The 17,469-nt window shown below is 34.6% G+C and overlaps 1 protein-coding gene across 2 annotated transcripts in view; it reads right to left on the bottom strand.

Annotated features, from left to right (window-relative positions):
- The window catches only part of LOC149789452 (PX domain-containing protein kinase-like protein), an 87,401-nt gene extending 69,946 nt beyond the window's left edge, over window positions 1-17,455 (bottom strand). For both annotated transcript variants that reach the window (XM_089975546.1, XM_089975547.1), the window contains exons 1-3: window positions 17,264-17,455; window positions 10,823-11,011; window positions 3,274-3,370 (exon numbers count right to left, since the gene is read on the bottom strand). In XM_089975546.1, coding sequence (XP_089831672.1) covers window positions 3,274-3,370; window positions 10,823-11,011; window positions 17,264-17,368 — 391 coding nt within the window. In that variant the 5' untranslated portion in view covers window positions 17,369-17,455. The remainder of the gene's footprint in view (window positions 1-3,273; window positions 3,371-10,822; window positions 11,012-17,263) is intronic.
- Window positions 17,456-17,469: the final 14 nt, after the last annotated feature.

Below are 17,469 nucleotides of genomic sequence, written 5' to 3'. Positions count from 1 at the left end.
CTGATAAGGACGTGTCTAAAACAGTAAAGACAAGATTTTGTCTCTAATAACAACAAGAGTTAACAAGATGAAAAACAATGCATTGGTCTCTAATTATAATATGGTTCATGGGAACTATAAATCTACAAAATTTCATTCATTTCCCTCAAGTGGTGTTGCTTTATCCTGCCAACAAGTCTAACAAGATAAATAAGATGTGAAAAATAATGGAAAATTCTTATAATGGCCTAAACTATGAATCAATTATATATCTGAATAAAAATGTAACTACAAAATTTCATCTGTCTACCTCAGTTTTGCTCAATCACGTTAAACAGTTTTACTTAAAATAGTATGCTGATCCAAAAGCTAAAAAAAGATGTATAAAGAATGGACAAATTAATGTAATGGCCTGAAAATCTAATCAGGTCATTTAGACACAAAAATATAAATATTCAAAACAAAAATAATTGTCTTTTGATATGGTGGATTTTAAAAATGTGATAAGCATTTGTAATTATCATGGCAAACCTACTGGAACAGTTTTCGTTTATAAATATATGGGGTTGCCTTCAAAATCAAGGTTGAAATGGATTAGAATTAAAATATGTTCGCATCTCAAGCCTTGTAATTAATATGTAGAAATTTTTGGATATAAAAATAATACTTGGAAAACTACATATAAATGATATATGTAAAATGTCTGATGCTGTATTAAATGAAACCAATCTTATGTTGTGGTTGAGATATATAGGGGTATGAATCTTCATCAAATCTAGAAGAAATTCAAAGATTTTGTATATAAAAAATATCTTAATATCCAATATACTATGAACAATTATGTAAGTCTCAGTGACTGTGGATGTTATCCTTTCAGTACAACACATCTGATTTGATGTTTAAAGAAGTGGACTAAAATCATACATATTCCAACAAGTCCTATCCAATATTATATCATGTTAAGGACATTGGATGATGCCGCCAAAACATATGTGCCAGTAAAGTTGAAAATTTGTTCACATGGTTTTGATGATGCATGGATAGCACAAGAAATAGGTTACAGAACACTTGTGGAGTGATATTCAGTGTATGCTTGGTTGTTCGTCACAGATCTGATCAAGTAAGATCTACTCTACAAACAAGAGACCTTTAAAGGACAGATGCTCTAGTGGCTGAGAAGAATTTCTAGAAATTCAACATAAGACCATTTCTTCCTTTTAACTGCTGAATGCTGAAACTATCTCTGATATTCTTCAGCAATAATATGATTTTTAAATTAGCCGCTGTGGCAGACATATTGGATGTCAGATTGACAACACTCATTATGGACCAACTAGACATCATAATTAGTCCTTTAGAGAAAACCCTATTTTTACTACACCATCCATTCAGAAGAAGTAGCAAAACCAAAACAAGATTCTTGAGATGGCACTGTGGCAGCCAAACTGAATGTGAAAGTGACACCATTTTAGTTTAGGACCAACTAGACATTAAAAGAGTCTTTTAGTGAAAATCCCATATTGATATGACCATCAATTCAAAAGTGATAAAACTGCAAAGTATCAAAGCTATACTGGATGTGCGAGCAGCAGCATTTTCACTTAGGACTAACTAGGTGTCATAAGAAATCTTTCCGTGAAAATTCTATCTTTATATGACCATCTCTTCAGAAGCAGTATAAACATCAAGATTTTCAAGACAGCCTCTGTGCTGGCCATACTTTACTTTCAAGAGGGCCAAATGTGATTTTTATAACTGATGTGTGGGCAGCAAGATTTTCTTTTAGCAGCAACTAGATATCATGAGATGTCTTTCAGTAAAAATCCCACGTCAATATGACTTTCTATTCAAAGCAGTAGCAATAATGAGAAGTTTTCAAGATGACCAACTTGGATGTGTGAGTGACACAATTTTTATTTTTGCCTAACTTAACATCAGACCAAGATTTTTTTGTGAAAACCCATGTCTATATAACATTCCGTTTAGGATTAACAATAATACAATTTTCAAGGTGGCTGCCATGGTGGCAATACTGAAGTCACATTGGCTCAATTTTCTTTTATGACAAACAAGACATTATAAGTCGTCTTTTGGTGAAAACCGCAAGTTGATATCACCTTCAATTCTGGAGTAGCAGCAAAAACATTTTCAAGATGGTGACTGGTGGCCATACTGGAAGTCCAAACAGCACCATTTTCATTTATGACCTACCAGGCCATCTGATGAATGTGTGAAGTTTTGTGGAAATCTTCCAAGCACTTTTGAGGAGAAGTAATAACAAAATTTGTGCAAAAGAAGAGATGAACAACAGAATATCCCACAAGCTCTCCTGTTATATGACCAGTAGAGCTAAAAATTTATATTTAGTACAAGTCATTATTGGAAAATATAAATACTTAACATTCAACTTTTTTCATATACAGAAAATACTTACATCTCTTTGATGTTACATGCACGATTCAATGACTAAAAATGAAAGACAGACTTCTGAACCAATATGCCTAGCAAATTTCGCTTATCCATCTTAAGTGACTTTTGCATAATTGTGCAAACACAGTTTTAGTTCAAAATGTTCAAAAATGTGCAGCAAATTTCAAAATTTGGTTTAGCTGTCTGACAGTCTCTGCATGGCCATGATACAGTGTATGTAATTTATGGCTCTAAAGTTAAGAGTTACTGTACTAAAATGAATTCAGGTAGATAGACCTATGTGCAAAAAGCAGCCAATAAATATCCTTCCTTCTGCTACTGCAGTGGGGCTGTAGCAAGAATTAATGAAACAAATGAAGCTGCAGTAACAGAACAAATTTAAGAAAATTACCTGAATACAAACCCTGAACTTCAGTTTTAATACCAAATGAATGGAGAGCAACATGGACTTCCTGATAAATATCATCAATCAAAATCTGGCCAGGAAATCATAGCATATATGCTCTCTTATATGATAAGTCAAGCTGCAAACAACAAAGATCATGATCTGCCAGGATAATGCACCTGCAGATCAGGGTCTATGTTGTTTGTTCTTCTGATTACTCCTTACAAACTGCACAGACCCAGATCTGGGTCTGTGCAGTTTGCAGCTGGACTCATCTTATAAGCGAGTATAGTACCTGACAGAATAAACATGAAAGTTCATATGTCCTATATACAGGGTTCTTCCTCCAATGTATATTTAGTTAGATATGACTTTAAATCACATATACAGAAACTGCAATGTTGCACAATCAACATGAATTGCATACACAGACCTATTGCTAATTCTAAAGAAAATCAAATACTATAGTTTCACTATACCTGTAAAATTCAGTGAATAATTGTCTGGATCAAGGAACTGTTTCACTGGAAGACTATTGTACAGAATTGGTTTACTTAGCAGGGCATTCATATAGTTCTGAAATGAAGGGAATCAAAGTGATCTGGATTATATATATATATATATATATATATATATATATATATATATATATATATATATATATATATATAAGTGATATAGGAATCATTATGTTTTCTGTATGCAAGTGTTTCCGATGCACAAGGAAAGTGTTTGAGCTATTCAGCTAAAGATTCAGACATTTTAGTGAGCATTCTAGCACACATCTGCACAAGACAAGTTTTTATGATCATGAACATAAATAATATACCAAATACAGTCAACTCTTACTTAGCAAATAATGGACATAAGTTTTATGGACAACAGTTGAGAAACCAATATTTTTTAGTTAAAAAAACATTTCTTCGAGAATATTTACCCTATCATAATACCTTAGGAGAACTACTACTACCTCACAAATCCAACCATCCAAGGTTAAATCTTTTGACTAAAAAGCTAAGTTATCTGCCAACTTAGGTGGTGGTTGGGCAGAGTGATTTCCCATTGGTACATAGATTGGAGCCATAATCTTGTGAATATCTCAGTCACTACTGAAGAAGGCATGCTCTCTATCTGGGATAGTGTTATGTGTATTATGATTGGATCAGTATTTGCAAAGAAACATATTTAACTATTTAAAAAGAACATAGGTTTCTTCTTTAAATATATTATACCCAATCATAATACCTCAGGAATGTCAATAAGAGGTGGTGGGAGATACATCCCTTATCTAAGAGATGGCATCTCCGGTACCCTAAGGTATGTGACAACTTCTATATAATCTGACTGGATCTGTCAGGAGTCATAAAGCTGCGTCCGTATGAAGCTGTTGAATGATCTTGAAGGGTAATCTTCTGTACCATGGGTAAAGGTATGAAGCTGTTGAATGATCTTGAAGGGTAATCTTCTGTACCATGGGTAAAGGTTTCTAAAGAATGAGTTGAGCCCTTTGAGATGAAAATCTCTGGTAAAAACTGGAGAAATGTACTCAGATTTCCATCCCATGGCATGGATAATGCTAGTTAGGGAACAGTTTCACTATTTGCAAAAGCTGTGGTGACTTGTCCTAACATTGTGAGCCAATATGAAATGTGAATTCATTGGTGTGGGTTTAGCCCAATAAGTGGGACAGATAGCCCACTTCCTGATGAAAATGTCTATGTTGATATATCATCCTTGCCCACTTGAAGGTAAAATGGGGCGTGATCTGCCTCAATGCAACAGCTCAATATTCCCAATATACCACCTCAGAGCTCACACTGGATCCAGTTGATGACCTTGAGATGAAATGTCCAGGATCGACAGGAATTATTACCAATATCTGATTCCTCATGAACAGAAGCCTGTTCTTGGTAATGAAAGCTGGGGTCTTCATGAGCAATATTGATCCATCATGGTGGAACTGCAAGTAGATGGGTCCACAAGTAAAATATGTATTGCTGATTTTGCCTGCCAACTGCCAAAGTAGTGAGGAGGCATGACTTACATGATAAGTGGAATAATTAAGCTCTTGAGAACAGTTCAACTGCTGTCTTGTTCAGCCAGCTTAATACCTATGATAAATTCCAACTGGACAAGGGTCCATTTTCATTGGCCAGGTGAAAATTCAAATGAATAGAAGATCAGATAGTTCTTTGATTTATCTGATATCCTCTCTTCCATGATAACACAGTGTGCCAGTGATCAGGAACAGTAAGTGTGTTATCTGTTATTGGAGCTAACTGTTTCTCATTGAAGAGCCATGGAAAGTTAGCTATTGTGGCATGGATGCCTCGATTGGTATAAAAGCCATGGAAAGTTAGCTATTGTGGTATGGATGCTTCCACTGGTATAAAAGCCATTGAAAGTTAGCTATTGTGGTATGGATGCCTCCACTGGTATAAAAGTCATTGAAAGTTAGCTATTGTGGTATGGATGCTTCCACTGGTATAAAAGTCATTGAAAGTTAGCTACTGTGGTATGGATGCCTCCAATGGTGTAAAAGTACTCTGGTGTGCTCCACTGAGATTATATTCCATTGCCTTCATACACCTCAAAGGTGGATGTCCATCTCACTCCACCACTTTTTCTGAGAAATGTTCTTAAGGGCATTTAATAAGATCCTGACATACAGGTTTAGAAACTGGGTTGGAGTGAAACACCTGCCAGCATGGTTGCTTAATGCAGATGATAATTCAATTCCAGGCGATTCTTTTGCTTGATTAACCAATATTCCACAACTGAGAGGAGTAATCAGGATGAGGAGGCACTCAGATTCTTTTGATTCCTTATCACATTCATAATCTAAGGTGTTGGAGAAGTATATACATTTGGCCTTGCCAACCAATAGAACGTACTGATTATCCAAGTCTTTTGGTCCCAGGACAGGTGAGACAAAGTTTGGGGTATTGGGCATTCCACCAATTGTGGCCCAAGATACACTCAAAACCTTCATCATTTATTCTCCTCCTTAATGATTAGATTGATGGAATTTGCAGCACGCCACCATCCCACTCAGTCTCAGCTATAGCAGATGGAATTACAAGGTTACCAACCAGTCCAAGTCCAACTGTGATGGAACATGGCCATCATGGCTGGCATGACGGGGTCCAGTTCTTGAGGTTGGGACAGGATATGAGATATTGATCCAGGTATTCGGTCCATAATTCTGATATGTGAGATTGTTAACTGATGTTTATTGCTGCACAGAAATGATATAATGCAAGCAATGGTTTCATCCCTCAAGCTATGACTGACTTCTGTCCATAATATTCAAGTCCAACATGTATTCCAGGAATGACCATGGCAGAAAGCCACATAAATTCATGTTTATTAGTTGTCAGACTGGTCTTGCCCCATGTCTAAATCTGCAAGACAAAACAGAGCAGATCCTACACACATTTAGTGTAGTGAGTGTCCTGCTTTTGAACTTGTAAGAATATGTACAGAGTTACCTATTTTGATAAATGCCAGTAGAGGATTGCACTTGACCTGTACAGGTAGAGAATTATAGACTCAGTATTAGTATTTAATATATTAATCAACTGTGCACACACAAGCATGTGCTTATTACTGTCTTCCAATCAATCTATTTAATAACTAAAATCATCCTGAAAAGGACAGATAAAATAACTAATCGAAATGTTCAATTCAGCATGTCAAATATGTTACATACAGGTGGTGCTCCTAAACACAGGAATGACATATCTTGATATGTTTGTCACATGTGCCAAGAATTAAATGCCCCCTTTCCTTTTTTTCCTAGCATGCTTCTCTAAATAAAACTCTGTCAACCAAGAGTTCTGAAATCATTTTTGTGCTTGCTTTCCTTCCTAAATTGCCAATCACACCTGAACACTATTCCAACAACATTAAAAATCATTCTTTCCATTTTGTGTATGGGATAAAGTCTGACTTCAAAGAAACGTTGCCACTGTTCACAAACCTGTCGATAATCTTTAAATACTAATGGCTTAAACATTCTCATTAAAGGCAATGATATGTAATAACTTTTGTTTCCCTACACACATCTAGCATCTGTTTGATTTACTATACTTGGTTGTTCCATTTCGTGATCTTTTTTAGTATAGTGGGTTCACCCACTGCAGTCATCAAACAAAATCCCAGAGGCCATTGTGAGACAATTAAGTAATACATGAAATTGTGGTTGATACCCAACCTCTCTGCAAATAATTGCCTCTTTCAAACTGTCGAAAAGATAGTTTTACATCAGCTCCAAACATGCTACATGTAATGGGCATATAATGAATTGGGAGTTTTTGTTCTATTTATAAAGAGTATTGAAAATCATATTTTTGTAAACACAACCATGTCAAGGGTTTAAGGAGTAAAAATAGTGTTTTTAGTATGACACGCTTTGTTATGGCGGGTCAACTTCTAGAAAATAAATTTCTGCATTTCATCAGTTTGATTTGATCAAATTTTTCTCAGGTAAATTGGATTTTCTGACAATCCCAATGGGCTCCTCACTTAGAATACAGGAGGGGCCCAATCTGAAATTAGAGGAGCTTCAGGCATCAGGCTATCAGATGCTTTTAGCACTGAATTATGTATAGAAAACTTACCTGTACTTATCTGACCCAACCAAAGGTTATACATTAATATAAACATGTTTTCTATATTACACACAAAAACCTCTACACAGAAAAGGAACTGAAGCATCATTATTGATACTTATGAAGAAGGTGCTACAATCTCCATTATGTGAGAATTTTACCGGTAGGAAAAGGCCCAATGATATTCTATACAAGTATAATTAATAAAGTGTAACGTATAAGACTGTGAATTAGTGCTAGCAGATGGACTAATGAATGCAATGAAGCATCAATATTTAACATCAATTCACAATACTACCTTTGGGAAGGCTCAATGACAGATAAATTCTGTGAATCCTGGCACACAGATGCTAAGACTGCATTGGTATAGAAAACTTACTTGTATGTATCTGGTCATAATGAAATTATACATATCTTGAGAGTTTTTTATAGCACACTACAGGCTTGCATGCAGATATAAATTAAAACTATAGCCAGAACTATAGTGAAGTCACGTAAGCTACCCATACAAGTAAGTAAATACAATTAAGTGAAGCAAAGTCATAATTGCAAAGGCAAACCTTTGATGTCTTAGAAAGAAAGAAAGCTAGAAATAATAAATGGTGTATACTTCCCTATGGAAGTGAAGACACCTCCAACTTGTAAGTGTAGAACTTCCAGAATCTTGGTAGATGATTTTGTGAGGCCCCTCATGATGATAGCATGCTGCTTGGCATGAGCAGAATTAGTAACTGAGATATTCATGGGTTTTGGCACTAATCCCTTTACCAAGGGGAGATCACTCTGCCCAAATGCCACCTAGGTAAGCAGATATCTATTGGCATTTTAGCTAAATGTGTTTAGCCCCTAGAGGGCAGGATTTGCAAGGTGTTAGTAGCTCTCCTAAAACATTATGACTGGGTAATGCATTTAAAGAAGAACCCCTTTCCTTCGTTTGTAAAATAAGTTACAAAAAATCCCATAAATCTGGAATACCATAGCTCAGATAATACCTTTTTCAACCTTCCTTCATGGATGCAAAATAATGCAAGGCAAGGTCAATACATTTTTTCTTTTGCACAAATTCCAAACAGAAAATGAATGGATAATTCAGAAATTTTCTTTCAGTTACCTAGCACATACCAAATTAATTGATTTCTCCTACCCTTAATACAGAATTACATCAAAAAGTAGTATGAAAATTCAACAAAATTTACTATAGAGACAAAGATGTTACTTTAAAGTCATCAAGGATTTTCTTTATTTCAAATCATATGTACTCTGATCCTCAAGCCATAAATTCTAAAGAATTATATAAACTAATAACAGGTGTAATGTTTGGTTTAGACAGTCCAATATATACATAGCGTTATGCAGAAAGCAATGTAGTACCATGAACAAGGTTATGATGATGCAGCACTGCATTGTCCTTACACGGGCACGAGAAAAAACCCATAGGTTATCATCATACAAACTTAAAGCAACTGATGTTGAAGTTCCGTAACTTCAGAAACTTTAACACACCCACTTAGCAGTGATACTTAAAATGCTGCCACTGCATGCAAATCATAAAACCTTAATACATCAGGGTAAAAACTTTTGGATAATAAAAATGTACTTAAATTTCAATTTCAGCAACAGCTGTATAAGAATCATGACCTTCAGAATTGCAGAATTTACAAATTATTACCTATGTCCTGACATTCACATGAGAGAATTACAGAACTCTGAAAACTGTATATTTATTCTAGCTACTAACCTGGATCTGCAGCTGGTTAAAATTATTGTCACAAATGGGTAAAATCAACGTGAATTATTACCTGAATACAAAAACAAACATGCTGACAACTTATTTATATTCAACACTCACTTTAACGAGTCAACATGTTTAACTTTTACTGAATGCTCGTCATGTCCACAAATTCTGCAACGAGCATGATTATGTGCTCAATCTGATTGCCATATTAACTCACTCTCATGTTGTTCTTTTCAAATTTTTAAAGTGCTATTCATCCTTTTCTTTCTGACATGTTCTTATTTTTTAAAAGATCCCACGAATACCACATTTTTCAGTCATATAATATCCATTAGTCACATCGATAAAGCCTGTTTCACTAAACATCTGGCACCATGTTTTTTTCAAAATACAGACTGGTCCACTATCTTAATATATAATCAACATAAAGAATCTGTGCTCCTAGGTTTCCAACTGATGAAACAATTTTTTTTTTAATGTGTCTTATAAAGTTGCTATAACAGAAAATAAGGAAAGCACATATAGGTCTAGGATGGTCAGGTGAATTCTTATGCAGTTTTCTTATTTATAAAAATCCTCAAATTTATATGACAAGTGGGATTAAAGAGTTGAAAATAAAAATGACAAACACTACTTTTATTGCCTAATCTTATTTTTTAAGTTACCCAAAAAGCAAAATACATAAACAGGCAAGCATAAGATGTAATTAGATGGAAAAAAGCATAGTGGTTGACATGTAATCTCTGATATTCCTGTGTTACTAGATTTTCAAATTAGCTGCTGTGGCAGCAATATTGGATGTACAGTTGGCACTGTTTTCATTGAGGACAAACTAGACATCAATACACAACTTTTGGTGAAAACCCAATGGCAATATAACCATTAATTCAGGAGTACCAGTAACAAAATTTTCAACATGTTCATCGTGGCAGTCACAAATGGTAGAGAAATAAATTGTGACATCACAAATTTTCAAGATGGCTGCCATATTGAATATCAGATTGGCATCATTTTCTTTCAGGACCAACTAGACAGTATAGGAAGTCTTTCAGTGAAAGCTCCATGTCAACATAACTTTCTAATTTTGGCAAAGTAGCAACAAGATTTTCAAGATGACTGCTAAGACAGCCATATCTGAGGTCAGATGAGCACTATTTTAATTTATGACTGAATGGTTCTGTGGTGAAACCCCATGATAATATGACTTTCAATTTTTGATGGCCAAACACAAGATTTTCAAAATGGCTCCAGTGTGACCATATCCATTATCTGATTGGCACAATTTTCATTCAGTACCAACCAGACCTTATCCTAATTCTTTTACTGAAAATCCCATGCTCATATGTCCATCAATTCAGAAAGAGAATCGATAACAAGATGTCTGAGTACAGTACCTTTCATTTATAATGAAACTGACCATGGGGTGAATGTACATATCAAATTTTATATCAATAATGTAATTTAGAATGAGTAGAGATAAAATGCTAATGGAGGGATGGGTGATGGATAGTGCTAATGAATGGATGATGGACAAGAAGCCAGCACATAAGCCCTTTTGGTCTATGACTACTCAAATCAAAAACTCATTGATCAGTTCTAGAAAACCCATTTCAGTATTAGTTCATTAGCCTTAGGCTAATTCACTGATTTTGGAACAACCACAATGATAGCAAAACAAACCTGAAGCCCTTTCTTTCTTTCAGCAACAAAATCCCTATTAAAGTTTCCAAACACCCTCTTAGCAGGTAGGGGTAATTCAATATTGGCAATCTTAAGCTCAGCATCAAGTGATACAAAGTCTGTGTAGCGCTTGCGTAACTGCCATCCAGTCTCAGTCATCAGCCCTCTATGTATTCTTAATGTATATTCCTGCATAATATAAAAAACTATTAAAAATCTCATTATTATACATGCATTCATTTGAATTGATTTTTGAATGATACATGATCTGACAAAGAATACGGCTACTTTTTCAGACTGCTCTTATAGACAGAGTTTTCAAACTAATATGCTACACCTGACCAAGTGCGAGGCCAAGACTAACTTTCAATACAATCAAGTATATTTGTGACCAATCAGGTGCATATTCAAAGGTCAGCTGTTCAGTACCATATTTAAGCCAAACAGAAAAAAATGCAGCTCAGCCTAGCTTCCTTTAACACCTTATCCAGGTACATGTATTTCATCACTTCCTCTCACCTGTCTGTGTGGGTTCGAGTTTCAGGTTTGGCCAATATGGGTATGTGAGAAAGTTTGCCAGTAGCCTCTCATGGGTCAGTGGTTCTTTCCGGGGTTTTCCCAGGTTCTTCCTCCACCATTTCTACTGGCCACCATGGCCTATCTTGTGCTGAAAAATGGCGCTAAACCCAACAACAACATCATCACTTCCAGAGAAATTACATGCCTCAGTAGTGATCTCAATCACTGTTACCATTCAAACTATGAGATGTGGCCCTCACATTTCTTCAACCTCGATACAGATATTTATTAGTCTACATAGTCTGGCTGGAATAATCAGTAGAATACATGCCCTGATCTGTCAGTGTGTTATCCAATGGCAGATCAGGGTCTATTCTGTTTGCAGTTGGACTTTACTTCTACATCAAAATAAGAATATGCAGGTATTTTAATTTACTCCTACAATATTATTTCATTAAAATGACTGCACTTAAGCACTGTATGCATGAATGTCCATGTGAATTTACATTCCTAATCATCATTTGAATTTTCACTCTCCCTGCTTAAGCATTTTAAACAAACTATCAGGTTTCTTCTTTTGCATGTGTTATCTGCATTCTGATATTTTCTTGCCTTTGTCAAAACTTGCTCATGTCAATTTTGAAGGCCTGAATGGTTTAACTCTCTAATCATTGTATCAACAAGAGTATAACCATGAGATGTTCTTAAAAGATTTTAAACAATATTTGTGATACCCATCTGTGTGAAAAAGCATGGCTCAGAATTTTAGCCCATCTTATAGTCTCACTCCATGTGTTTGATTTCTCACAGAATAATGCAGTTCTCATGCATATATTTTCCTACCGATATTTTATTCCCAAAAGACATAACTTGCATGTGTTTTCATAAAAAAGATTGATTAAATCCATACTCGGAATTAAACAAGGATCATTTCAGTCCTCATCATAAACATATTCCATACAAGAATTTCACCAAATCCAATATCTCACCTACTCTACCATGGTCAAATATTATAATTGTTATTATTATTATTATTATTATTATTATTATTATTATTATTATTATTATTTTATCAAGCTTATTATATGTTCACTATTCAAAAAAATCATAAAATGTGTGTATGTTGTTCTCTCCCAATTTATGTTCCATACAAGATTAATGTACCCTGCTCACTTTAATCCATTCTATAAACAAAACCATCACTGACTTAAAATAATCACTGATATTTGTTTTGTGTATCATGACAAAACACTAATTTCGTTAGGCCTAGAAACAGCTGTATACCCTTCAAAAGCAATATCTGGATTAGCCAGTGGCACAACTTGCCAAAATCAAGACAGCTAGCTTATGTGACAAGCGTGTCATGAATAGGAAATCAAAAGAAACCATATCTTGACTATTTTTCCTGAACCATTAACTGAAACCTTGCTTGCCATTACAAAATTAAATACTCAAAAACTACTGACCTTAAAAATGGGATGTAACCTATTTTTCTTCACAAAGATGAACTTGTTTCCATCAAAGACAGCTTAAATCACAAACCGATGAAAATATAAAATTATACCTATCACACTGGCACAAAAGATGACTTTCCATGTCGGCTGTGATTGCATGACTACTTATCCCACAATAACAAATCACTAAAAGCTGCCTTGTTTTTTAACCTGACACCTATGAGTTACAACTGACAATGAAACTAGAGCATGGTGAACAGATAAGAAATATTTGCACATTGATTCACATACAAAATGTCTTCCACATAAAGCAAAAGTTTGGCTTGCACAGAATGAGTGATCACCATAGATATATACAGTGAACACTATTTAGAAGGTAACACCAGGCTGCTGACTGCAGAAAGCAGGTGACACAACACTTATGTTGTAAATCTGCCTGGGGAAAATCACAACAGCTGCAGTCACCCTGTAACAGCTATTTAAAGGTGACCATTAGGACAGGTTTGACTTTATATGCAAAGGAAACTGAAACTGGCTTCTGCCTCACATCTCTCATTTCAACGAGAGGGAGAAGCCTCTTCTGCGATTTTTCTGACCTTAGTTTGAGCTCTGACACTAGATGAATCTATTTAGTAATTAAATTTTCTTGCTGTCAGGATTTGTCTGCTTCATTCTACCACAGATGAACAAAGATAAGTGACTGGCCATACAGGTCTTACTTACTATTCAATACAATAACAAAGACAGTGACTGGCCATCCAGGTCTTACTTACTATTCAATACAATAACAAAGACAGTGACTGGCCATCCAGGTCTTATTATTCAATACAATAACAAAGACAGTGACTGGCCATCCAGGTCTTACTATTCAATACAATAACAAAGACAGTGACTGGCCATCCAGGTCTTACTTGATATTCAATACAATAACAAAGACAGTGACTGGCCATCCAGGTCTTACTTACTATTCAATACAAACAATCATATGTACATTCATCATGTAAATAAATGAAACAATCATCATACAAGTAGTTGTTGAAAAATACACTTTTCTGAAGACTAGGCCCTTTAGCATTACGTCAGTGGATCACCTACTACAATGAAGGATGGTATGGAGCACTCTGTGGGCAAACTGACACAATTATTTTCAACCTACTTCGAGTCCTTTTCAATAAATACCAAAAATAGTTTACAATGAATTATTTACCAGTATAATGAGATTAATGATTGATACTGATTTTTGGTCCAATTTGTGTACCACTGAGAGTACATGCAGTGTACCAATGAGAGTACCATGTTTTAGGTATACATGAAAATTATTAATGTACATAAGGAACAAATATGTGACCAAAACTGTTCTAGCAGTACACATAAAAAGAGATGTTTTCTGAACTACATCCATCCACAATATACACTATATTAGACTGGGAAGATAGTATGATCACTAGATTACTTGTCTTCCTTTCTGTTGTTGTTGTTGTAGGGTTTAATGCCATTTTTCAACACAAGATAGGCTATACATGACGGCCAGTATAAACAGTGGAGGAAGAACCATGAAAACCCCCGAGAAGAACCACCAACCTACGAAAAGCTACTGGCAAGCTTTCTCATGTACCCACATTAGCTGAGCCTGAGACTCAAACACACACAGACAGGTGAGATGGCAGTGATCCAGAACAGTGAGTGCGTTAGACCACTCGGGCCCCCTTCCTTCCTGTAAAGTGAACTTCAGAATGGCTGTAATACTGTTTTATTATTCCTTCATTTGCTTGACTTTAAATTATCCTTCTCTTTAATTTTATCCTCCTTCATTTGAGAGCTCACAAAAGTCATATGACTGTCTGAGGATTAAATCTTTATAGCTTTTGGATATTTTGCCAGTTAGGTTCTTGAGCTGAGATCTGCTTTTATGGTATACATGTATTTCAATAAGTCTTTTCTTTAAGAATGCAAAATCCAACTGACTGAAGAAAGATCTGGACATGTGTCTATCAGTAAGTGGAACACAGACTGTATATAATATTTAAAAGATTTGAAAATATCAACATTTCTATTTCTGCATATCAGAGGTCTCACTAGCATTTTAAAAATAGTGTCCAGGACTCATGTTTTGGTAAAAATAGGAGTCCTACCAGCAAATATGGCAGCCCCCTCCAAGAAAATGTGAACTTAGCAGAATAGAAGGACTATTGGTTGCCATTGAGTTTAGGACTTTAAAACTTTTTTGGGAAAAAAATTCTTGTAAATTTACAGGCATGTGTTTTAACACATGTAACTGACTGACCATTAACCTTTTCCCTAGCAAGTTATCACTACCCAATTTCTGCAAGTTAGGACTATCATAATGAAGAAAACATATTAAGTTCTGTTTTGAAATTTAAAAATCAATAGGTACATAGTAATTTGTGTTTTAAAATTTGAACTGGCGAAGTACACTTTCTAAATGAAAGTTAAAAAATGAAGATTTTCACTGCTGTGTTTGCATTATCTTCTTTAAAAATCAGCTTGAAACTATAAGTGAACCTGTAATGGCATACATCACTGTGTCCAGGAAATACCACTTCACTGGACTGTCTATAAATTATTGGGCAAACAGATTAAGGAAAATATGCAATTCATAGAAAGCAAATTTGAAATTTTATGTGAGAAAAGATTTAGCCTAAAAATGTACTTACGTAGGTCAAAAATGTATGGAACAGAGCTATGTTACAGACTTTGAAAAATGCTGTAACTTCTAAATTCATAGTTACTTTCTGACATTACTCATTTTTGCGAAATTACGTAAATGCTGTGAACCAAATACTATTTACTCAATGCATGACATTACTACATGTATGTAGTAAAATAATAAAAATATACATTTGCAATCCCATTGTTGTAACAAAGCTAGAAAGTGAGTGGTTACCATACGTTAAGAAAATTCTTTTATCTAAAAAAAATTTGCCTTCACATGTTATGCATGATGCTGTACGTGTTCTAGGTTGTGTCAATCTGATAGGAAAGATTAAGGTCTAGTTTATTCATAAACCGACTTTAATGCTTTGGTTTGTTGTCTATGAAAAATTACAGTACTATTTTATGGGGAACAATAAAGTTAGGATGAAGAGTATGGTATTTAGTCACTTGTGCATTTGCTCCCATGTACATGTTATAGGGGTTGTTTCAAAACATTTTAGAAATTGTTTTGACTTCTGTTTCAAAGTAAACTTTCAGGAAGTTAAAATAAAATGTTTAAGTAGTAGTTGATTAAGCATTTTACCAACCTGTAATTAAAATACTGTAATCTCATTAATCCTATCAGTTAAAATTAATTACAATGTGATCTTTTAAAAAATATACTGTATGCATTTCTTCATCCATACATGAACATTTCCAAGAATGAATACAATATAGGAATATAATAATTTGTATACATATACAAAATGTGTTTATAATAACCATATAATAGATTCTTCAACTTGACAAAAATGTATTGTTATAAATCCATTGTCAAATTCATACTGTATATAAATATATCTATCTATCTATCTATCTATATATATATATATATATATATATATATATATATATATATATATATATATATACACACACACATGACAAATAATGGTCTAAATGATATTACTGGTTTCAAGTGAAAGTGAAAAGTATCAATATATTTTTATTTGTCCAAAATTATATTAAAAGTTAAAGTAAATATATTAATGTGAATACTTTTGGTACTTTAATACTTTTCACTTTCATATCAGTATGGCATCATACTGCTGACATGTAGCATCAGGGCCCAACCAGTCACATTATCCTGACACCAGACTGACCATCCATAATACTAACCACTTAATGCTGAGCATCGAACAAGGTAGCTGCTAGTACCATTTTTTTAATAAGTGTTATGTATGACTCAGCTGGGGTTTGAACCCACTGCCTCCTGCATCTGAGGTGGACACTCTTCCCACTTAGGCAACAAGAATTTATAAAATAATTAATAATGAAAATTTTTCCTTCACAGCCAACCAGCTTTGATCAAAATGCGACTGTTACATTGATTACTTGTTTCCAACATTTCAATTGGCTATCATTAATATGAGCTGCATTGGGTGTATGAAAAGGTTGTAGTGATCTGGCCTATGTCCAATGTCCTAGTCTTCAGATCTGGCATTCGTGGTGATTTGAGTTTGTGACCCCTGGTCTAAAGCAACAAGGACTCAAAACACTGCTTACAATTTACATACGAATCATACATGTACCATATAATCCAACTTATGGGGTTATTTTGTTTGTTTTCTCTGAAAATCCATTTATTAAAATACATATTTGGAATTGAATTGAATTCATTTCAGCTGGAGAAATCAGCCAAGAAGCATAAAAGAAATGGTTCAGGTTTAAGTTTTGGATGCATCTTTGTTGAAATATAGCTCGATATTATTTCAAAAACTGACTTCTTTATTAGTGAACGTTGCCTACTCACAATGTGATCGTCGGCTTTTTCTGCTGACTCCACGGTACAAAAAAGTGGTAACGTATCGTCTATAGATCTGGTCGACTTCGACTTCCCAAACAGCTGATTAGCCATTGTTATATGTAACTTGTTACTGCAATACACATTTGTTAATTACATGTATATATGTTATTTTCATCAGCACGACAGTAGGCGTGAGTCGTAAATGTACTGTC

The sequence above is a fragment of the Sinohyriopsis cumingii genome, chromosome 11, assembly GCF_028554795.1.
Source record: "Sinohyriopsis cumingii isolate HCF-2022 chromosome 11, ASM2855479v2, whole genome shotgun sequence".
NCBI lineage: Eukaryota > Metazoa > Mollusca > Bivalvia > Unionida > Unionidae > Sinohyriopsis > Sinohyriopsis cumingii.
Note: the sequence above shows the minus strand (reverse complement) of the source record. Positions and strands in the feature narration are given on the sequence as shown.